Genomic DNA, 26232 nt, shown 5'->3' on the forward strand with positions numbered 1-26232 from the left:
CTACTAACGTTCCTTTTCCTTTCTTTTTCTTTAGGAATGAACTCGAATATTACTGGACTCAAGATTTTGGTTTTGGAGTGAGTATTTGTGTTTGTTGTTTCTTTTTCTTTTTTGATTTGGAACACTACTAATGTTCCTTTTCTTTTCTTTCTTTTTCTTTAGGGACGGACTTGGACTCCAGATTTTGGCCTTGAAGTGAGTATTTGCATTTGTTTTTTTGTTTCTTTTTTGGTTTTTTTTTTGATTTAGGAATGCTATTAACGTTCCTTTTCCTTTCTTTTCTTTAGGAATGTACTCGGATATTACTGGACTCAAGATTTCGGTTTTGGAGTGAATATTTGTGTTGTTTCATCAGGAAATTTTATAGCGCGAAAAATTGCGTAAGTTTACGATTTTGTAAGTTTACGAAAGTTTATGGCATAATATTTCGAAAAATTTCAAAATATTACGTAAGTTTACAATTTCGTAAGATTTATGTGATATTACGGTTAAAATATTACGTAAGTTTTCAATATCGTAAGATTTACGCAATATTACGGTCAAAATATTCTGCAAATTTACGAAACTGTAAACCTGCGTAATATTACGGTTGAAATATTTCGAAAATTTACGAAACTGTAAACCTGCGTAATATTACGGTTGAAATATTTCGAAAATTTACGAAACTGTAAACCTGCGTAATATTACGGTTAAAATATTTCGAAAATTTACGAAACTTGTAAACCTGCGTAATATTACGGTTGAAATATTTCGAAAATTTACGAAACTGTAAACCTGCGTAATATTACGGTTAAAATATTTCGAAAATTTACGAAACTGTAAACCTGCGTAATATTACGGTTGAAATATTTCGAAAATTTACGAGATTGTAAACTGCATATGCAGTAGAACGTATACAAGGGGCATGTGATACTATTGAATAATCAAAAATAATATAAACACCTTTTCTTTTATATAAACACCAGTTTGGGAAAGCAAATTTATTTTTATTTACGAATTTTTTATTATTTACAATTTTTATGTTAAAAATTAAAGTAAATTCTAATTTTTATTATAACTTAATAAAAAAAATACACATTTGATACTTGTTCGCTACTATTTTATAAAATAGTACCCAGGCTGTACGGCGTGGACGTCAGTATCAGTCACAGCCCAAAAAAAACGTGAGTCTCCAGCCGATATTTCTACTGATCTAGGGCCTAGCTACTCACTTAATAAATAATAAAAAAATAAAAATAATTATCTTCTTCTACGATACGTAGGTAAGTTTCTCCCCTTGCCCCTCTACGATCGTCACGCGTGACTAAAATTGATCAAATTTATCAAATTTAAAACATGAACGTAAATATTAATTATAAATTTTATTATAGTATAATTACCCGGCCTCTCCCAAAATCTCGTTCTAAATTCGTGATAATATCTTGCGCCGGTACGCGTCCACAGCCGCCGCCCAGGGTTACCATTACGATAAAGGACATAGTTCTAAATATCAAAATCAGTTTGAATATTCGGTAAATACATTTAATTTATATGAATGTAATGTTATTTATTTACTTACATGGTAATCCCCTGACGAGGTTCCTCCACTTTTGGCTGCACTGTTGCCCGGAAACCCTCGTTCGAAATATTCTATTTATTCTGATTCAATTAAATGGATTGGTTAATTTGAATTTAAATTCTTTCTTAAAGAAATTATAGATATTAGTCATATGAACCTATTGGCAACAGAGTCCCAAAAATCTTGGCGGCTTCTACCATTAATATTGTGGTAGGCGCGGTTTCTGTCTCGGCGTATGTCAACAAGTTCGTCCATCATAGCCCAGTTCCAATGGACGTTATAGTGGGAACGACGACGTGTGTGGCGAGGCATTATTAGTAATTTGATTTTGGGATGAGTAAAAATTTGAAAGAAAGTCGTAAAATGTCACTTTAAATAAAATTTGAACAATACCTCTTTGGTTTGATTTTATTTCTCGTTTCAATTAAAATTTAATTTATTAGACTTTTCATCATTAAACATATTAATTAAATCTCATGCGGATATGGATTATCTAAATATAAATATCATGATTCTAAATATAAATATAAATCACTTAATTTATTTTAATTTTTTTTTAAAAAAAAATCTTAGTTTGATTTCAATTAAAAATAATTAAAAATCATGTACATGTTTTGGTTATTTAAATATAAATATCAATATATTATATTTAAAAATAAACCAATTTATTATTAGCACATTCTATTGAATTTTAAAAAAATCAATTTTTTTTTTAAAAAAAAATCACATATTTAAAAATAAAACAATTATATTCTGATTAAATATTTTGCGTACATTTCTTAAAAAAATCATAAAAAAAAATCTTGTACGTCGTACATGCAATTACTAAATATCATCCCCTTGTGATAAATAAAAAATTACGCAACACAAATTCAACACAAACTCAACACAAATTTAACAAATTTAACGAAATTTGGCTAAAATTAATAATTTTTTACCAGAATTATCAACACAAATTGAACACAAATTGAACACAAATTTCAGTCACGATTTATTTATGTCACACCCGCTATACGATGTACATGATTTCTGGCCAATCAAAATTAGGCTGATCCTTGCATCATTTAATCATTTAATCATGCACGCGTTTTTGTCTTATTTATTTTTGTTTCTTATTTCTTTATTCTTTTGTTCAATATTTTTAATTTTTTTGTCTCTTCTTTCTATTATTTCTTTAATTATATACAATATATTTACATATATTTCATAATTTATTGCTTTGCAGGTATAGAAATATTTGTTTATTAATACTAATTATTTTCATTTTTTTTTACCTCTTTGTTATTTTGTATCGTAATACTAACAATAATATCCATGTTTCCTTTATTCCTTTTTACTTGTACTTTAATACTAACGATACTAACAATACTAACAACATGTTTATTTTTTCCTTTCTCTTTATTTCTTTATTCTTTTGTTCAATTACTTTGCAGGTATAGAAATATTTATTTATTAATACTAATTATTTTAATATTAACGCGTTTTTTTTACCTCTTTGTTACTTTATGTCGTAATACTAACAATACTATCTACGTTTCCTTTATTTCTTTTTACTTGTACTTTAATACTAACGATAATATCCATGTTTCTTTTACTCCTTTTACTGTTTCTTTAACTCTTTTTACCTTAATACTAACAATAATAACAATATTTCTTTTATCTTTATATCTAATACTAACGTTACTATAGCTGTTTCTCTTCTTTTTACGTCTAATAATATTGTTACTCTACTCTTTCTCTTTTTTACTTTTATGTATTCTGTATATATTAATAAATACTTGTAATTTTTTATGATTATATCTAATAAAACATACATTATATAAACTTATAGTACAGAAAATGAAGTATTATTTATCGAAATATTTTGAAATATTACGAAATATTAAGTTGTGTAAATCACAGAATATTACGAATCGTCAAATTATGGAACATTACGCATCATAGAATTTCGAAATATTTTAAAAAGTTGCGAAGTATTACGCAGTAAAATTACGGAATATTACGAATCGTAAAATTACGAAGCCTTGCATACAGTAATATTTCGAAATATTTTAAAAAGTTACAAAATATTACGCTTACGCAAACTTGCGGCGGGTCTGAAAACTTACGAAATATTATGTAAAATTACGAAATATTGCGAACCGCAAAATTACGGAATATTACAAATCGTAAAATTACGAAGCTTTGCATATCGTAATATTTCGAAATATTTTAAAAAGTTACGAAATATTACGCTTACGCAAACTTGCGGCGGGTCTGGAAGCTTACGAAATATTATGATGTGTAAACTTGCGCAACTTTTCGCACTATATAATTTCCTGATGTTGTTGTTTCTTTTTCTTTTTTGATTGGAACACTACTAATGTTCCTTTTCTTTTCTTTCTTTTTCTTTAGGGACAGAATTGGATTCCAGATTTTGGCTTTGAAGTGAGTATTTGCATTTGTTTTTTTGTTTCTTTTTTTGTTTTTTTTTTGATTTGTGAACACTACTAACATTTCTGATCTGATCTTTAATTTTTGCATTTTTATTGATCTTTGTGCTCTTTATCTTTGGGATGTAATTACCTTTGATCTTATCCTTGATTTTCACGTTTTTTATTGATCTTTGTGTTCTTTATCTTTGGGATGTGGTTACCCTTTGATCTTATCCTTGATTTTCGCATTTTTTATTGATCTTTGTGCTCTTTTATCTTTGGGATGTGATTCCCTTTGATCTTATCCTTGATATTCGTGATATTATTGATCTTTGTGTTCTTTATCTTTGGGATGTGATTCCCCTTTGATCTTATCCTTGATTTTCACGTTTTTTATTGATCTTTGTGTTCTTTATCTTTGGGATGTGATTCCTTTTTAACCTTATCCTTGATTTTCGCGTTTTTATTGATCTTTATGTTCTTAGACAAAAAATAAAAGAGCATAACAAAAATAGTTTGAAGTCACCTTTAGCAAAACTCAAAGAATAAATAAAAAATAATTTTTTTTTTTAATTTTTAAGTAATAAAATAAAATTGAAAAGTGCGTATTACTATAAATATATGGAATTGTTATACAGACTACCCCTAACTGTTAACGTAGTTAACAGGTGAATACTAGTATATTATTATAAAAGCTATATTAGTATAATTAATTAAAATTAAAATAAAGGATAAGATTTTGAATATAAGATGAAGAAATAAAGAATATAAATAAGTGTTATTATATAATAAGAAATATTACTACTCTAACTAAAAAGAAATTTAGTAATTAGTACTATTTTAATATTAATTTTAAAAATTTTTATTTATTTTATTTATTACATATGCATTACTTTTAAATAAAATTGTATAATACTAACTAAAATTAAAATATATAAGAAAAATTTTAGTCTTAATCTCCCATTATATTATATAAGACAATTTGTGCTTATATGTATTTAAAATCATGGTGGCGTTAAATAAATAATTTGTAAATATATATATGCTTAATAAAATACAATAAAATTTAGTAGAAAAATCTTATGTAAATATTATAAATTTTTAAATAAATTATTAAAAATATAATAAAAATTATAGGTTTTTTTATTTATAATAAATAATATTAATAATATATAAATAAAATTAAAAAAAATATCAATTTATATTAAAAAAGTAAATAAAATAAATATACAATTCAAAAATATTTTTTATTTTATAATTCTTAAATAAATACATAATATTTAAGAAATAATGTATTTACCGCACCCTGCGTTACAAATTTATATATATTTGTATGTTTATCATTTGCCATTTTAAGGGGGGGTGCGGTGTATAAACTAAAGATCAACATAAACAATTTACAAAAAAGGAAGGATGCATTGTAACGCAGGGTGCGGTAAATAAATTCACTCAATATTTAATTATTTTATTAAATAAAATAAAATTATTTATAATTTATTTTATTAAAAATAAAAATAAAATAAAAATTAAAAAATTATCTTAATATATATAAATTTTATTTAGTTATATAATAAAAATATATATAATAATTTGTAATAATAAATTCTATTAAATATAAAAAATAATAATTAATCATCCTCCATATCAGTAGATATTGTATAACTACTTTATTATTTTCTTAATCGTTTTGATTTAATTGGTAATACATTTAATAATAAAGAAATATTAATAGTTAAAATATTTCTTATATATAATAATACATTTATAAATTCTAATAAATGCATCTTATCACTAGTTGGCTGTACTGGAATTTTAGTAGAATATAAATGATAAAGACAATTAACTTTAGATGTATTTCTAATAATAATATTAAAATGCATTTTATTTCCAGCATTTTGAATTCCAAGAATTCCAAATTCATCTTTATCAAATCTATTTTTTTTATATATATAATTTATTCCATCATTCATCTCTCTCCATAATTTTATCTTATCCTTTTCTTCTTTATCATTACTACAAATTAAACAGAAATATTCTACAAATATAAGTTCAACTAATTTATCTTTTTTTTCTATAAACATAATATCAGGTCATTTTTCTTGTTTTTTATAATTTTTTCTTCTAGTTGCACTAGCTTTACTTTGTTTTTCAGCACTAAATAAATAATATTAATTAGATTATTTTAATATTTATATTATAATAAAATTTAATTAAACTTACGTGCTAAGTAAATTAACATTTCCAATTATAAGATCCTTTAATGTAGTACGTAAAAGTGGAACAATAACATCAGTTACATATGTTCCTTTACTTTGTATATTAGCAAATTCAGATTTAAATGCTGGATTTTTCCATATATTACTCCTTTTAAAATTTAAATTAATTATATAATTATAAATTTATAATAAATAATATTTTTAAATATTAAAAATTACTTACAAAGTATTAAGAATTTCTTTTGTAATTTCACACAATTTTTCATTTGATTCTATCCAAGTATTATTATGTTTATATTTATTATATAATAAATTTAAATTTTCTTTTTTAAAATCATTTAAAAATTGATTGCATTCTTCTTGAATAATATTTGGTAAACTATTTATTTTTATTTGTTTTGCTAATTTTATAAAAGATTGGTATACTCCTACTGATAAATTTTTTATTATATCTGAATCATTAGTTAATTTATCAATATCTATATATTCTAAATCTAATCGTATTTCTAAAGCATATGAAGAATTATTTGTCTAAAAAAAATTATATAAATTTATATTAAAAAATTAAATAATATTAATTGTTAAAAAAAACAAATACCTTAAGTTTCTTTTTTAAATCATTTATATTATATTTGATTTCTTCGTTATTAAGAACTTTATTATCTATTTCAATATCACAAATACTATAAATACCTTCAAAAGCAATTTGAAATCGGCGCAAAAAATTGTATTTTAGTAAATAAAATATTAATATATATATGTTTTTAATATTATGAGCTCATGTTATCAGAATATTATAACAAAGTTATCATTTCTGTATGGCCTATACATAGTGAAACAACTTTGTTTCTTACATATGGGGACTGGTCTAGCAAAACAAGGGATTTGGTCTCAAAAAAAAATTTTTTTGTTTATATGATAATTATATGTCAATTTCACTAAAAATTACAATTATAATAAAATCTCAAAAAAAATTTTTTTGGTCCCAACCCCTTGTTTTGCTAGACAGGTCCCCATATAAATTTTTAAAACTTATAAAATTAAAGTCTTAGGACTCTTCATACGTCCTCAGAGTTGAATATTGATACTAATAGAGCTATAAAACAAGTACATAGGCTTATCGTTATACTTTATTGTGTGAAGTTGAATTTAACACTAGTATGTTTATTATATTCACCCAATAGACTAAAATATTATAAGTCTAAAAATTTATCAAAAAATGCACCATTCATTATTTAATAAATTGATTTTTAATAATATTTTAAACATACCTGTTCAAAATATTATTTATTTTATCCTAAGCTTCCATTTTTTAAAATTTTTCAGTTTTTAATGCTTCATTACTAGCTTTTTCTACTATTTATTTAATTTTTCTTTTTCTATTAAAGGTTTATTTTTCATTATCTAATAAATAACAGAAAAAAAAGTAATATGATTTAATGGTAAAGTAATAAGAAAATTATAAATTTTGTTATATAATAATTCAGACATATTTGTTAATTAATAAATTAATCAAAAAATAAAATAAAAAATATTATACTGTCCTTTAAATAGTTTTTTTAATATTATATAATAAATTATATTTATAAATTACAATCACATATATTAGTAAAATAAAAATTTTTTATATCTGTATCATTATATTTTATTTACCTTGAATTAATTTCTTAGTATTGTTGATATAATTTCTATAAATTAAAAATTATTGATATTATATTATTATTTACAGTAGTTTTAATAAATAAAATATTAAATTGGTAATTTTTTTTATATGCATTATTACATATTCATATATATTTATACTTATCTTTAAAATTTTTTTTATCTGCATCATTATTTTGTAATTATATAATAATAAAAAATTATATAAGTTCATTGAATTAATTTCTTAATATCATTGATGTAATTTCTATAAATTAAAAATTATTGATTATTTACAGTAGTTTTAATAAATAAAATATTAAATTAGTAAATTTTTTATCTGCATTATTACATATTCATATATATTTATACTTATCTTTAAATTTTTATCTGCATTTTATCTGCATTATTTAGTTACATATTTATATATATTTATACTTATCTTTAAATTTTTTTATCTGTATAATTATTTTGTGATTTTGTAATTATATAAATTTGTTGAATCAATTTCTTAGTATTGTTAATGTAATTTCTATAAATTAAAAATTATTGATGACATATTATATTTATATACATTTATACTTATTTTCAAATTTTTTTATCTTTATCATTACATATTTACATACATTTATACTTATCTTTAAATTTTTTTTTATCTGCATCATTATTTTGTGATTTTGTGACAATAAAACATTATATAAATTCATTGAATTAATTTCTTAGTATTGTTAATGTAATTTCTATAAATTAAAAATTATTGATGTTATATTATTTTTTTTAACTAAGGTAGTGCAATTTATGAGTTTATTAGTTATATGTAAGAATATAAAAACATATGTTATATAACTAATTTATTAAAACTCCAAACCAGTTCCCCATCCATAAGATTGCTCCTGTGTCCTACCATTACCTTATAAAATTCACCTATATCCTTCAATAGTAGCTATTAAATTATATAGAATCACTATTTCATAAAGCTTAAGTAAATGCTTTCACTACCCTCTAGATAAAAAAAAAAAGAAAGGTTATATTATATTTGTATATTTTTGTATTATTATATACCTTCCAAAGTACCCTGTTCCCTTCTCTAATAAATTGGTTAATGTATTGTTTTGTTTTTTCTAATGCTATTGACCATTGTTCATTATGTTTCAAAATTTTTCTTTTTTCCAAATCAAACATACCCTCTTCTGTTTGTATAGTTAGAATCTGATTGTATGCAATACGTTGATATGCTAATGGCCTTTTCCTTAAATCTTGTTTTTTTATTTGATGTTATATTATTATTTACAATAGTTTTGATAATAAAATATTAAATTAAAAATTTTTTTTATCTGTATTATAACTATTATTATTACATATTTATATACATTTGTATTTATCTTTAAATTTTTTTTATCTGCATCATTATATTTTATTTACCTTTGAATTTTTATAATTTTTGTAATAATAAAACTTTGATGAATTAATTTCTTAATTTTGTTGATGTAATTTCTATAAATTAAACATTATAAAGTTATATTATTATTTACAGTAAGTTTTAATAAATAAATAAAATAAATATTAAATCAAAAGATTTTATATTTATATTATTATATTTATATTTATTTATATTTATCTTTAATAATTAAAAATTATATAAATTTCATTAAAGTAATTTCTTTTATTCATAATAATTAAAATTTTATAAATCTGATTTTTTAATATTGTTTATTGATCTAACTTCTATAATAACTAGAATATGCAATTTTCTGGGAGACTTTGTCCCCCAAATATAACATCTATAATTGAAAAAAATCTTTAATATAAATAAATTGAATTGTGTAAAATATTATTGAATAATAAAATTTCATTATAAAAAATCATGCTTTAATAAGGTTTTATATAATTTTTTCTTAAAAATAATATATCTAAACTATATATAGGGATACAGGAAAATGCAATTCCATATCACAAAAATGCATTGTTTGTGATTTGACCACAATTTTTACTGAATTTATATTGATTTGATCACAGAATTACATAATTTGAATATGGAATTTATATGATTTGATCAATGAATTTACTATTTAAATTACGATTATTAGCAATTTATATGAATTTGATTTAAATAATAATATTTCATTAAATTATTAAATTAAATATAAAAATATAACAAATCTTTAGTATCATGTAATTATAATTAGCCAATAATAATATAAAATAATTTTTATCATTTAAAATAATAATATAAGTTGTAATAAGTGTTCTAAGGTTAATACAGCTACGAAAAATGAAATCTTATGAAAATTAATATTCAAGTGGTTTCAACCTGCCTGAACAACTTTCAATTAATAAATGAAGTTGATTTCATTTGTCCAAAGTGGAGATATTACGCTCTAAATTAAAAAAAAAAGAAAAGAGAGTTAATATCATCAAGAAAAATGCAAATTTCTTTAAACACTACACTTACATTCATGAAAATTAATATTCAAGTGATTTCAACCTGCCTGAAAAACTTTCAATTAATAAATGAAGTTGATTTCATTTGTCTAAAGTGGAGATATTACGCTCTAAATTAAAAAAAAGAGAAAAGAGAGTTAATATCATCAAGAAAAATGCAATTTTCTCTAAACACTATACCTACATTCATGAAAATTAATATTCAGGTGATTTCAACCTGCCTGAACAACTTTCAATTAATAAATGAAGTTGATTTCATTTGTCCAAAATGGAGATATTACGCTTTAAATTAAAAAAAACAGAAAAGAGAGTTAATATTATCAAGAAAAATGCAATTTTTTTTTAAGCACTACACTTACACTCATGAAAATTAATATTCAAGTGATTTCAACCTGCCTGAACAACTTTCAATTAATAAATAAAGTTGATTTCATTTGTCCAAAGTGGAGATATTACACTCTAAATTAAAAAAAAAGAAAAAAGAGTTAATATCGTCAAGAAAAATGCAATTTTCTTTAAGCACTATACCTATATTTATGAAAATTAATATTCAGTGATTTCAACATGCCTAAACAACTTTCAATTAATAAATGAAGTTGATTTTATTTGGCCAAAGTGGAGATTATAGTATATTTGAAAAAAAGAAGTTTAATTTAAAAAAATTTATATAAAAAATAAATGTAATATAAAAATTAATAACTGAGATGACAAAAATATGAAAATAACCTGACATGAATTTTAAATTAATTCTTACATTAATTTATCCCTTAAAGTGTTTTGCAGCTAAATTTAGCTGCGATTTACCACTACTCATGTATTGATCTAAACTGTAATACAATGAAATTCCATAAAATCCTCTGTGAAAATCCTGAAAATTCTGCGAAATTTAGAACAATAGCAATCATTTAAGGGATAACAAAATCAAATATGAATATAAAACTTATTGTTTAATACCGCAAGTTAATATGTAGTGAAAGTGGCACAAAAATGAATATTTTGTAATTTTATTCTAATGATATTAAAGAAACAATATTGCAATATTGCAATAATAACGTCCATAGCTATAGCAATAGCAATAGCAATTGCAATTGCAATTTATATAGCATAGCTATAAACTTCAACTACGAAGTTCACATGGTGCATTCCCAAAAAGATGAAAATCTGCATGAAGATCAGAGGATCACTTACTAATTAAGCGAAAAAGTGAATAAATAAGGAAGGTTATGTAGGATCATCATTCAAATGAAATATCTTAGCGAATTATATGTTGTAATATATATTACTTGTATTCTGTAAATCTTATAAATAATGATAATCTAATCTTATATTTGAAAATCATATGATTAGACTATCAATTTGTTTTTCAATTTTAAAAGAAAAATTTAAGCTAAAATTAAAAGAAACTTTTTAATTAAACTATAATTTTTACTATAATTTATAACTTATCTATAAATTTTTTACTTATAATTAATATTATTTGTTAAAGTAACTTATTATATGTTTTTAAAAATTATAAATATTTATGATTTTTTAATATTATTTATTAATTAAGTAATATTATTGAATTAAATTTTTTAATTTAGATTAACTCAATTCGATTTGAGTTAAAATTTAGATTAATTTGACTCAATTCAAGTTAAAAGTTTTATTAAATTTAACTTAACTCAATTTGACTCAACTCTATTAAAAATTAACTCAACTCAATTCGACTCAACTTATTTATAGGATAATTCAACTCAACTCGATTCATTAGGAGTTCTACTTTTAATAATATAATAATTGTCTGATTTTTGTATTTTTTATCTTTATAATATAATTTCTTTTAATATAATACCTGATTTAGTTTTATTTCTTTTTTCTAATATTTTATCTCTCATTTTTGATTATTTTCTTTGTAAAATTTTTAGGTGTTATTAATTAAAATAAAATCAAAAAAATTGGCCAATCAAAAAATTTCTAAAATCATATGATTGCATTAGCATAGCGGACATCCCTATTTTATCACAATTTTGCCGATCATTTGCCGATCATTTGTTGATCACTATTTTATCATATCACATTTAATATTAGATTTTTTTTAAAGTTAATCTCAGTTATCTCAGCATCCAGTGATCAGAATTTTATGATTTTTAGCTTGTTAGAAAGCTTAGGACTTGATGAATCCGATCATCTTTATTTTACAAAATTTGGAGTTATATATCTTGAGATATTTGCATTCAGAATCTTCTAATTATTTTATTATATAATTTATCTTATTAGTTGGAGTAATTATACAATTATAATTCATTAATTTTCATTAATCAAAATAAAATATTAATTTTTATTATTAAAAAATTTCAATAAAGTGACTTTTGCAATTTAATAAAAATTATTATATTAATACTAATTATATATCATTATAATTTAACCATTGTTGATACATTATATCATATTGATTTTCTACATCACATTCTGTTCTTTCTAATATGTTTTCAATATTCTCTTCTTCATCATTTTCATCATCATTATTATTTTCCTTTTCAAATAAAGGGATTTCATTTTCTTTTAATGATGTCGACAATCTTTGATCCAAACTCTTAATATTTTTCTCAATTCCAGATGATAAATAATCAAAACAAAAATTACATTTATCATCATATAAAGTACTTAAACATTCTTTATGAAAACTGTGTCCACAAAGTAAAACAATTCCATTAGATAAATTTATACTATTTGATAATAAACAATTATTTGCATCACAAAATTTATCATCTGGCTGGTATTTTTTGTGTATTCCAGCCTAAAGGAAGTACCTTTACATCCACTTCAATATCAAAACTTGGAAGATAAAATTTTGGATATCTATCATTATTAATTTGTTTTGTATTTCCTATATTCTGATGAATCTTATCAAATATTGAGAATAAAAATAATGAAACCTTTTTTTCTAAAGATTTTAATTCTTTAATTTGAGGACTTAGCTGGATTTCTCAAATTAACAAAAGAATTTTTAAAAGGATTATTATTTCTTTCAGCATCAATAATTTTTGCTTTTTGTATAATTTGTAACTCTGAATTTGATTCTGCTGTTTGATGCCTTAAAGAGCTATGAAAATTTTCAACAAAATAATCATTAAAAATTGGTAAATTATTTTTTAAAATATTAATTATTGGATGATTTTTTGAAGTCCAATAAAATACATTACTTAAAAACATAAGTGGTGCTTTATTATAATTATGTCTTCTCAATCTTTGAAATAATATCCAAATTTTTACAGTACTTTCTAAATATCCTTCAAAAAATCCACTTCTAAAAAGTATTGCATATATATCCAAAGTAAGTGGAATAGAATTATCTAATAAATCTATCATCATTTGATATTCTGCATGTTTTAAATTTCCAAATCTTTTTGTAACAATATCACGAATATTTTTCCATCCATGATAAGTTAAATGTAAAATAAGATTGATTACTGTTTGTTTTGGTTTTTGAGATAATATTTTTTTATCTCCAAATAAGTTATGATATAGCATCTCAAAAAAGAAATGATATGTTTGAAATAGTATTTCTCTGCTGTTTAAAGAGACATGAAGTGGACCTATCATAGGAATTAAATTTAACACTTGCTCTGGAACTCCAGAATTAATGCCTTTCTTAATTCTAAGTGTTATAGCTCTTCTTATATTTACTTGTTCTGGCCAATCAGCAATTACAGGAATGATAAAATTATTTAAATAATTTTCTTCAATATTTTCTAATCTTTCAAATGCTTTAAATACATAATCTAAACATTCAATATAATCCTTAGTACTATGTAAAGGATGCAAAATAAAGTCTACTAATTTGCTATTAGACATTGATCTTAATTCATGGTAATTTTGAATTCTACCATCATAATTATGAATATTAAGTAGTTCAACTCTATTTTCATAAGAATCTTCAATTAAAAAATTTTTCCATAATTCTTTTTGCATATAATAACTTTTACCTAATTGATTCATAAAATTATTTTTAATGTTATTAATAATTAATTCAGAATCAATTCCTTTAGGATTATGTATTGAAAAATTATTTAATGAATAAAATGGTATTTTTGGAATTTTAGTATTTGTATTCAATAATATTGTTACAAAATGATAAATATTGTGAGTTTGTAACATTGAATGTTGGTTGATTACGCCTATGAATATTATGGTAATCATCTATATTAAGAATAAACATATTTTCTATATTTTGTAAACAATAATTATCTACAGTTTGTTGGTGTTCATTTGAAATAAAATTTTTTTTACGATTTACTGTTTTTCTTGTTACTGAAACTCCTATATTTGCCAATGTATCAATAGAAGAAGAAGAAGCTCCAGAAGTTTCCAAGTATGATCCAATATCAACTTTAATTCCATTAATATATTTATTATTAATGCTAGCTAAAAAATAACATAAAGAAACTAATTTTTTTTTGTTGTTATTATTTGTTGTTTCAGATTTAGTATTAGGATTAGTTCCAGCATATAATTCATCAAAACATCCAATTAAATCTTTATCAGCTGTTTCTAACATAGTTTTAAAAGCTATTGGATCATAAATAGGTTTAAGATTTAATCTATGTTGATTATTATAAAGAATATTAGACATTTTTATTATTTTACTACTTAATTTAATTTCACTTGAAATTTTTAATTGTGTCATAATTTCTTGATAATCTGATTCAAATTGTTGTAATTCTTCTCCAGTATATAAGATATCTTTTCTAAATAAATAAGTATGATTTCCTATTTTTGATATATTGTCATTATTATTTTTTCTAGAAATTGGTGCTTTATATTCTTCAGTTTGTAAATATTGAGAATCTTTATCAGTTTTTTTTTTACACATACTGCAAATCATTGCAAGTTCATCTAATTCTAATACTTTAATTAATCTTGTTGGAACTTTTTGAAGACTAAATTGTTTGCTTGTATTTTTTGATTGATTTAAGTATTCATCATGTTTTGGATGTTGACAAGTTTTTATTTGTTTAGTTTCTATTGATTCATTTTGTATAACTTCTATTGATTCATTTTGTATAACTTCTATTGATTCATCTTGTATAGCCTCTATTAGTTCATCTTGTATAGTTTCTATTGATTCATCTTGTAAATTATCATTATCATTTAAATTGTTTTTTTTAATTGGAATAGGTGCTTTGTATTTTTCATTTTGTAAATATTCAGAATCTTTATCAGTTTTATTTCTACACATACTACAAATTTCTGAAGATTCATTTAATTCTAAAATCAATTAATCTTTTTGGAACCTTTTTAAGATTAAGTTTGCTTGATTTTTTTTTGTATTTTTTGATTGATTTTTATATTCATCATGTTTTGGATGCTCACAACTCTTATTATAATTAATATTTCTAGTTTCATTTAAAATAAATTGATTGTAATGTATTTGGCATAAATACATTCCAACTGAAATAATTAATTCAGTAGATTTTGGTATTTTAGTGTTATAAGTGATTGGCTTTATTCTTCCATTACATTCAATGGAATCAAAATTGCAAATATTTGAAAAAGTAGAAGTGTTATCCATTTTTTATAATTAAAAATTATGAAAGTATTTAAAAAAATATTGTTTTTTTATTTTAAATTGGATTGGATTTTCTAATTTTGCTAAAGCAATTTTTTTGTCTATTTATAAAAAAACTGATTAAATATAACACATAGAAAACTTTTAAAATAATTAATTTTATCTTATATTTTTAAAATAGTAAACAAAAATAAATTTTAGAAAATATATAAAGTTTTAAAATCAAATAATCATATATTACTTAAAATTGACTAAATATAACATATAAGTAAGTTTTGGTTTCAAGCGAATTAGGATGCCATTTTTTTACCATATATTTCTAAATGGTTAACAAATATATAATGAAAATTTCAAAGTTGGCTTAAAAGTCTGTGGCTTTGTACAAAACTTTGAAGTCTAAAAATTGCAAATTTATTAAAATTGACTAAATATAGTATATAGGTAACTTTTGGTTTCAAGCGAATTAGGATGCCATTTTTTCACCATATATTTCTAAATGGTTAACAAATATATGATGAAAATTTCAGAGTTGGCTTAAAAGTCTGTGGCTTTGTACAAAGTTTTAAAGTCTAAAAATAGTAAATTTCCTAATTAAATACTAAAAATTTATATATAAAATTAATAAATATCAATTTTAGTAATGAAAAAGGTTTATTATTTTATTTTATATCGTTAAAAAACTTAAATTTATCAATTTTTATAGCCCGGCCGAATGTATATCGGTGTAGCCAAGCCAGATCGGCCAATTTTATATAATGTGATAATTCATAATAGAAATACAAAATCGTGAATATCTTGGCATCTAGTAATCCAAAATTAATGAAAATACCACCATTTGACTCGTCTCGATGAGGCGAATCCAATGAGCACAACTTTATCAAAATTGGATGACTGAATTTCAAGATATTGTTTATTGAAGTTTGAAAAATATATATGATCAGCAAAATGATCGGCATGGTGATATAAGCATGTCCGCTATGCTGATTGCATTGCAGTCTATATGGAAAGTTAAGGGTAAATTATTCTAATATATAATTTATATTTTAAAAAAGTAATATTGGTAATAAAAGAAATTAATAATATTATATATATCATATATATAATAAATATTTATTTTTGAAAAAAAATTTTATTTTTATTTTTTAAATTAAATTTTACTTTTTTTTTTATCTTCCTTTTATACTTCCATTAATTTTATTGTTTCATTTTTTTATTCCTTTTATTTTTTTTTTTATTTCCTCTTTTTGTTTCTTTTTTATTTGTTTTTTTCTTTCATTTTTCTTTCTTTACTGATTTTTTCGTTTTCTTTATTCTTTTTATTTATTTTTTTCATTTTTCATTTTTTTGTTACTTTTATCTTAGCTTTCAACTATACATGCCACCCAAATTATTTTGGGCTGCCGTAATTATAAGTAAAATCCTAAATTCAATTATGACATCCCAAATTATTTTGGTACTTTACATAGTAAATTATATATAAACTGAATGAATTATGACATCCCAAATTATAATTATGACATCTCAAAATAATTTGGGCAGCATGTATACTTTCAACTGCATTTTTTTGTTTTTTACTTTTCTTTTTATTGCTATTTCTGATTTTTATTAATATATCTCTATTCAATGAATAATAAAATTTTTGTTAAAAATTACTACTGCAATTTTAAATAGATCAAATTAGAATCAGAAATTTTATTAAATTATATAATAGGAGTCACTATAGCGATGGATTACCAATTAGTAACAGCCTTATATTAATATATAATTTTTTTGCTAAAAACTTAGTTTATATTTATAATTTTATAAATTTAAAAATTGATTATAGAATAGTAATTATAATTATTAGAATTAAATCTTTATCAGTTTTAAAAATCAGAATTCTGAAATAGTTTTATTGGCCAAAATTTGAAATTCCAGTTGATTTAATTTTGGCCAGAATTATGTACTAATTCTGGCCAGAATTATACAATTCCTAAAAAGAAAAGTAGTATTACATAAGATTCCAAATGTGTACTTGAATTTTCATTCAAAAAGGAAATGATTAACATATAATTTGGCCGGAATTATAAATTGTAAACTTGTTTGCACTTTAACATTAAATGCTTTACCTGTTAGTAAACTGTTTGCACTTTAACATTAAATGCTTTGCCTGTTAGTAAACTATTTGCGCTTTAACATTAAATGCTTTACCTGTTAGTAAACTGTTTGCACTTTAACATTAAATGCTTTGCCTGTTAGTAAACTATTTGCACTTTAACATTAAATGCTTTACCTGTTAGTAAACTGTTTGCACTTTAACATTAAATGCTTTTGCCTGTAAGTAAATGGTTTGCGCTTTAACATTAAATGCTTTGCCTGCTAGTAAACTGTTTGCACTTTAACATTAAATGCTTGGCCTGTTAGTAAATGGCTTGCATTTTAACATTAAATGCTTTGCCTGTTAGTAAATGGTTTGCACTTTAACATTAAATGCTTTACCTGTTGGTAAACAGTTTGCATTTTAGTATTAATGCTTTGCCTGTTAGCAAACTGTTTGCACTTTAATATTAAATGCTTTGCCTAACTTAATAAACTGTTTGCTCTTTATCATTAAATGCTTTACCTATTAACAAACTTTGTGTAACATAACTGGAAAGTCAAACAATTTGATGATATTGGCAAAGGATATGACTCTAAAGTCAAATGGTTTGACGGTAATGGCAAATCATTTTGACTTTACATTTAACCTTAAACGTTAAACAATATGATGTAGTTCACCTTTAAACTTCTGTCCAGCCTGGCATTCCATAGGACTGGACAGATGTTTAAACGTAAAAGCTAAATCATTTGACGTTTAAGGTTAACTGCGAAATTCAAATGATTTGCTGTACTGACTATACTTCTCCGCTAATTAATTACGTCGTATTTCGGCGAACGGACCAATTCACTATTTATTATAAAATTACTATGAATTAATTACGTCTGTCAAAATACATTATGTCTGTCAAAATAAATTTAATTATTATTTTGTCATTTTGACGAAAAGTATAGTACTGACAAACTGTTTGACTTTATAGTTAAATTCTTTGCCAATACTGTCAAACAGTTTGGCGATATGAAAATAATTTTCCATATTTGGTTAAAATTCAAATGGTGCAATTTAAGTAATAATTTTCTTTTTAAAAGTCTCGTGAAATCCTATTTTCTTTATAGGAAATTTGTTTATAGATTTGCAAATACTTTGGAATTAATGGCAAATGCTTTGGGAATTAATGACAAATGCTTTGAAATTAATGACAAATGGTTTATATTTAACACCAAATGCTTTGTACTTCAAAGTCAAATGATATGGTGTTAACGTCAAATGATTTAGCTTTTACGTTAAACATCTGTCCAGCCTGGCGTATCATAGGGTTGATGCTTGAGTATCATGTTGAATGATGTACAAACATTATTCTACATATATTTGACATGATACTCTAGACATTATCCAACATGATGTCTGGATTATACTTTTCGTTAAAATGATAAAATACTAATTAAATTTATTTTGACAGACATAATGTATTTTGACAGACGTAATTAATTCATAGTAATTTTATAATAAATAGTAAATTGGTCCATTTGCCAAAATATGACGTAATTAATTAGTGAAGAAGTATAGTCTGGATATCAACCTTTTGTCAAGGACGGCTTTCCATAAAAAAACTGTACATCATCAGTATTTTTTTATCTAGTAAAAAAAAAAATCAGTCATGAATTATTTACTTTTATTTAGTTTTTATACATATTTAAATATAAAATTTTATTATTGCCATTACTCCAATGTTTTTTTTATGTAATTTAGTGTTCCTGTTAACACCTTAATTTATTTGTTTAGGCAAAATGTTCGTTCTAAAATACGGTTCTTTTTATTTGACGTGTCTCAACTTATTTTTATTATTTTATATTAGAATTTTAATTGTTTATTGAATGTCAGAAAATTGTTAATTTAATAAAGTATATGTACAATTAGTCTTAATAAAGACTTAAGTCATTTATTTTAGTAATGCAACGCAACAAAAAAAATATTGTAATAAACGTTATCTCAAAAATTCCAGATACTTTCTCTATTTAAATTCTCTTGATTTTCCTTCTTTTCCAACTTTTTATCAATCCAGTTGTTAATTGCCGTTATTGTTCTATCACATTTAAGAATATCAATACTATATTACCATTGTACAAATATTAGAAAGAAGACATTTATTACATAATATTTTAGGGGTGGGAGGGTATTTAAAGGTCATATAACATATAAGTGTAATGTAAGATTTTTCATATTACATGATTTTTGCAGTATGGCCTTTATAACAAATAGATATTACGTAATAAATGTCACTGCCCTAAGATACCATAAACTGATTAATTGTGTTGAACTTATATTTCACGAGCTATTCTGTATTGACTTGAAGAATCAGTATTTTTTCTATGATCCATAACTATTTTAAAATTTTTTATTATTTTTGATTCTTCATTTGTAAAAATTCGTTTCTTTTTGAATTGCCATTGCTCGTTCAATTCATTTTAATCTTGGAATTTGTTGGCCAAAACTAGATTACAGTCAAAGCTCGTTATAGTGAATCTCACTATAGTGAACATTAAGTAAATCTTGTTATAGTGACCTATTGATTTTTTTCCTTATAATTAATTTCTCTCGATATAGTGAATTTTCTTAATAAATCTCGCTATAGTGAAAAAAAAGGGAAAAAATTACATAGTGGAACAGAAAGTTCACTATAACGAGCTTTGACTGTATATAATCATTTGGTATCAAAATAATTATTTTATTATCATTATTATTAAATAAAATGCAGAACTATTACCTTCTACACATTAACCTCTCAGCGATTAAGTTTGTATTAATTTTAAAGTTTGAATACAAACATAAATATATTCATCAATTGGAAGATTTTTTTTTACCAATATCAAAATTTTTGACTATATTATTTTTTATTTCAACAGTTACTGGTTCTGTTTTTTATTGCTGGAATTACAAAATAATTGTTTTACACCAAAATCTTTCTAGATAATTCTTTAAATTAATACTATAGAAAGGATTTATAATTAATTGTATTATTATATCTAGTTGTACATTAATATTTATATCCAGTTGTAATATCAATAGTTCGTAACTATTATGGTTTTTAATAAAGAATTGCTTATAATAATATATGTCCAAGTATTATTTTATCAGAATTTAGTGGTAAAAATTGTGAATATACTACTAAATCTAAATCTTCAAGATTCTGATTTGATTCAAAATCTATACTTGGCAAATCATGTTAACTTATTTTACCAAAATTATCACGAAATAAATCTATTTTTTTTTATTAATGACACTCTTTTATTAACTAATTCTAAATTTTTTTGTATCATCAACTATTTCCATCTATTTATTTAATTTTCTATTTCATCAATATTTTCTTTTATTCTTACTGAATTCCATACTCGCATAGCAAATTTTGCTAAAATTTCTCTACTATCATCTTCTTCAATTGTAAATTTCTTTGATCTAATGTGATGGCACACTGCCCTTATAGCATGATCATAACACCATCCAACCAATACTTTTAAACTATCAAATTCTTTATTTGTTATAATAGTATTAATAATTTTATTAAAATATTGTTCTGGAGTTTCATTATTATATTTTTTTTAATATTACAACCAGTAAATTATATGCACAATCAGTATTTATTAAGTAAGGAACTGAATTAGAATTAAATAATTGTAATTCTTTTGTCGGTAAATGTGTAAATAATGCTGAAAATTATTAGAAGATAGATCATTAGTTACAAGTTCGAATACATCTACTGGAAACGCATCTGATTTTTTACCTAGTAAAAAATGCATTCAAGATTCTCTTATAATTTTCTGTAGTATTATTTATATTTGTGAAAGACAATATGGAATTGACTTTACTAATTGTCCTATATAATTTAGAAAAATTCCTGGATTTTCATGCATGATAATGATAGTAAATGATCACAACTTCATTAAATATTGGTAATGATAATGGTTGAGTTTGAATAAATTCTTGAATAAAGTCTCGTATCTGGTATTTAACTGCAGATTTTGAACCATTTATTTAAGAAATTAGTCTTTTTTCTTTTTGTTAATATCTAAAATTGCTGCATAAAAGTTATTCACATAAATTATAACCTAGCTATTTATTAGTTGAATTAATCATTATTGCAGAATTGGCTGATATCAATTACCAGTATATCTATCTAATTTCGGTTGATAAGGTGATTTATAATCAAATTCCATTAATTTTTGTCTAGATAATCCATGCAAATGTTTTTTCTTCTAAGTTATATATGCTGCCCAAATTATTTTGGAATGCTATAAGCCTATAATTATAATTTGGAATGTCGTAATTTATTCAGTTTATATATAATTTACTATGTAAAGTGCCAAAATAATTTGGGATGTCATAATTGAATTTGGGATTTTACTTATAATTATGACAGTCCAAAATAATTTGGATGGCATGTATATTCTAAGTGCTTACAGTCAGACTCGTCGCATCGATACGATAATTCGCTCGTACCGATAAATTTTCTATATCCTATTATACAATTAATGAAAAAACCTTGTTATACTGATATTATATATAGTTTCATGATGTAACATGTACTGATACTTTTCTTTACCTCTTTATAATTAATACATAGTAAGATGTACTGATACTTTAGGTTATACTGGTATTAATTCGGGTTAACACTATAAATTTGGCCAGAGTTAACATAAAGGTTCCATCCAAATCACATGACATTTTAATATATTAGCTATCCAAAGTTTGCATAATGCTGGCAAGAATTGGATTTTGGCTTGCATTATGATTCACTGATGGCGGTTATGTAATAATAATTTGATATACCGATATATTTTTTCTAAAAGCAACAGGTGTTGGTACATGAAGGTCGCTAGTACGTTATTTTTTATTAAGTGAAAAGATTACATAAATATTGACAAAATTTCCAGAAATTTTATTAATTGCTATTTTAAATGTAACTTTTTTATTTATATTACATCCATCACAATAATAATACTTTGTTAGAATTTTGTTTGATTTATATGTTTTTTAACAATTATGGATATTTGTGATGGGAATTCTGACTGTTTTCTGAGTAATTCAACCAAATAATAGTTGCTAACTTGCCACAACCTCCAATAATAATTGGATTTTTGATCATCAATAACACATAAAATTAATTTATCTCTTTTTGAGTAATTGTATGGTGCACATAGTCTAAAGCCACCACTTTTTATTATGTGATTTCAAATGAATAGAAAAAAAAATTTAATCAATATTTTTTAAAAAAACTTTCTGTAATATTGTAGTTTAAACAGTATACTTTTATGTAACAGAGAGTTTTTTCAAATTGAATTACTGTAGCATAAGATATATAAGTTTTAATTTTGGTTATTTTACTATGTTTTGAATAAATTTGGAGGAATTTGGCCAGTTTAATACTAATATAATGCAGGCCAAAATTTATAAACTGGCCTAAATTAAGAATTAATATAAAAATATTTTTGTTTAAAATAACTGAATGAGAATTATTTATCTATAAACTTTATTTTTTTTTTGAAACAAATTAAATATATATTTATTATTCTTAATGAATATAGAAAAAATTTAATGGGTATCACAATTTTATATATAATAAAATTTCTAATAATATGAATTTATAAATCATTTTAGCTAGAATTAATATTAATTCTGGCTAAACAATTGGTATTCTATTCTACAAACCCACCTATATATATATGATAAGTAAATATTGACCAATGAAATTTGCTCACGTGATTTTATAAAAATTTGGCCAAAAAATAAAAAAGTGGTGGCTTTAGACTGTGCGCACCATAAATTGAAAATCTTTAGCTTCTTGATAAATAAAATAACATTAATATTTGCAACATTAGGTATAAATGAATTATCATATCAATACTCATAAATAATTCTCCTAAGTTTTGATTTTGTTTTATCATTTTCAATAACGGGTTGCAATTAATGATCGTTCTTGATAGAAGATTGATAATTATCATCATCATTATACACTGATTGGAAATCATAATTATAATCTTCAATAAGTCATTTGAAATTGTTTTGCAGAACAGGAATTCCACATAATAATACATTTAGGTAAATCTTTCGTATTTTGTCTTGGTAAAATTATGCGGTTATAAATCTGATTCATAAATTTATTATTCATATTTTGGAAAAAGAGATTCAATTGGTCTATGTAATACTGATGCTAGTCCAAAAAATGCTATCATAGAATTCCAGAAATTTGATTTATACATCAATTTTAATTCTGAAATATATTTGCTCTCTTTCTTAAAATTATAATTATTATTTATAATTCTAATATTTCCATTATTCAATGCTTCTTCCCGATAAATAATATCCTGTTCAAAAATTTTTTGTTGCAAATAAAATTGGGAATGTATCATTAATTTAACCATTACAGCTAATCGCAACTAAATATTAAAATTTTCATTTCCAAATACAATTAAAAAAGCACTATTAAAAAAATAGTTTCCATTGGGAGTTGATCTTATATTTTTCTGGAAGCAATTTCATTGCTTCGTAATCTTGCTTATCATCATCCCACTCTTCATTAATATCAAAACTATTGAGTAATATATCAGCTCTATCAAATTGAATGCCATAATTAATAACCTCGCTAAGTGTAATATCATTTCTATTAGAAATTTATCATATTTATAGTATAGTGCTGTAAACTTTAAAAGCAGGTTTTATTTAGGTACAAAAATAAATCTTTAGATTTGTTATTTTAATATATTACGAACTATTAAAAAAATTGACATTTTTTTTTATTACATTAGCATACTTACAAAGTATTAATTTCATAGTATTACCTCCTTTTCCTTAATTATCATAAAATCTACTTTCTTTGTGGTCTGTGTGATCTGTCACGTACGTGAAACTTGACCCACCTGCATACACGTTATCGATCCTATTCATGGTGTATTGTAAAATATATGTGATCAACAATGTGCATGCAGACAGCGTCTGTGTACTATATGTACTATATATGATAGATATTTGATAAACATAAACATACAAGCCATAAAAATACACGATTATCTTTTTGTGTTATTAATGTTCCTTTACTTTTTTTATGACAGCCTTTTTAAATATAATTTTCTTTCTTAATGTTGAATGAATGAACTTTTATGATTTTTGAAATCATAAGTAGAAATCCTATTTTCGCTTATTTTAATTAGAAATACTACTAATTTTATCTATTGTAGACTTTAAAATATAAAGTAGATAAAACAATTAATATAACGCGTACTCGATACTGGTAGTAATAGAAAATAACATATAACAAATTAGATGTATTAAATTATATCAATTAAAATAAATAAAATATATGTTTTTAATTCTTAAATAAAACACATTAATATTAATACATATGGATCGAAAATGTATAATAAGGCTATCAAGTATGTTCTACAATTTCAACTGTATAAAAATGGTATATTTTCAATACATTATAAAAAACTGTACACTTGTTCTTATATAGACATGTACAAAAATTGTACAAAACTTGAATAATTTTTTTTTCATAGGGATATATAAAAAAAGAAAGAACATCCTCAGATTCTTATTGCAAAAGCATAAATAAAAACCATTTTATTTTCTACTTTCTAAAAAAAAGTAAAAAAATTCTCAATCCTTAATCCATCAGACTTTTCGTCCTAATTTTTTAAGATCCAAAGCATCCAAGTAAATACCCATAACTAAAAATAAAAGAAGCATTAGTAAAGACTTTACCAATGTTCCCTACCCCAATTTTTAAATCAAGTCAAGGACCAAATCCTACATCAAGACACCCAGAAAGATACCAATAAGGAAAAAAAATTAGAAACACTAACATTAGTTAAAGTTTTTTGCTAATGTTCTCTAAAATCTCAACTTCCTATTTCAAAGTTTCAAAACACGCACCTTTTTCCAAATGACCAAATCCAATAGCTGAAATCTGAGTTCTAGGCGTTCAGAAAGATATAACAAGAAATTAAAAAAAAAAACGGAAAGAAATGTTAGTTAAAAATTAATATACTATTCTCTTGATATTTTCTCTCTAATTTTAATCTCATACCTCATGGTTTATTCTGAAGTCCAAGTTCGAAATTGCATCTATAAGCAATAAAGTATAATTTTTTGGACAAAAAAGATTTTGGTTTGATTTTTTATAAAAAAAAAAATACAAAAATTCATTTTAATTTTTTACATTTTTTATTTCTAAACAATTAAATTGAGAAATATTTGTCTTTTTAATAATAAATAAAAAAGTTCGGTTGGTTTTATTTTATAAAAACAATAAAGCAAATGAATTAAAAAAAACTGCCACG

The 26232-nt window shown here is 22.9% G+C and overlaps 4 protein-coding genes across 4 annotated transcripts; all 4 read right to left on the reverse strand.

Annotated features, from left to right (window-relative positions):
- Positions 1-5642: 5642 nt before the first annotated feature.
- Positions 5643-7420, reverse strand: OCT59_019532 (uncharacterized protein; the record flags this gene model as incomplete). Its single annotated transcript, XM_066143594.1, has 6 exons — positions 5643-6043; positions 6113-6126; positions 6193-6336; positions 6412-6719; positions 6787-6881; positions 7414-7420. 6 exons carry the CDS (start codon positions 7418-7420, stop codon positions 5643-5645), a joined length of 969 nt encoding a protein of 322 aa, XP_066005329.1.
- A 5237-nt stretch (positions 7421-12657) lies between these two features.
- Positions 12658-13119, reverse strand: OCT59_019533 (uncharacterized protein; the record flags this gene model as incomplete). Its single annotated transcript, XM_066143595.1, has 2 exons — positions 12658-12979; positions 13070-13119. 2 exons carry the CDS (start codon positions 13117-13119, stop codon positions 12658-12660), a joined length of 372 nt encoding a protein of 123 aa, XP_066005330.1.
- Positions 13120-13214: 95 nt separating this feature from the next.
- On the reverse strand, positions 13215-13784 carry OCT59_019534 (uncharacterized protein; the record flags this gene model as incomplete). The annotated part of the gene is made up of 1 exon (XM_066143596.1): positions 13215-13784. One exon carries the CDS (start codon positions 13782-13784, stop codon positions 13215-13217), a length of 570 nt encoding a protein of 189 aa, XP_066005331.1.
- Positions 13785-21237: 7453 nt separating this feature from the next.
- Positions 21238-22110, reverse strand: OCT59_019535 (uncharacterized protein; the record flags this gene model as incomplete). The annotated part of the gene is made up of 2 exons (XM_066143597.1): positions 21238-21425; positions 22059-22110. 2 exons carry the CDS (start codon positions 22108-22110, stop codon positions 21238-21240), a joined length of 240 nt encoding a protein of 79 aa, XP_066005332.1.
- Positions 22111-26232: the final 4122 nt, after the last annotated feature.

The sequence above is a fragment of the Rhizophagus irregularis genome, chromosome 29, assembly GCF_026210795.1.
Source record: "Rhizophagus irregularis chromosome 29, complete sequence".
In the NCBI taxonomy this organism is placed as follows: Eukaryota; Fungi; Glomeromycota; class Glomeromycetes; order Glomerales; family Glomeraceae; genus Rhizophagus; species Rhizophagus irregularis.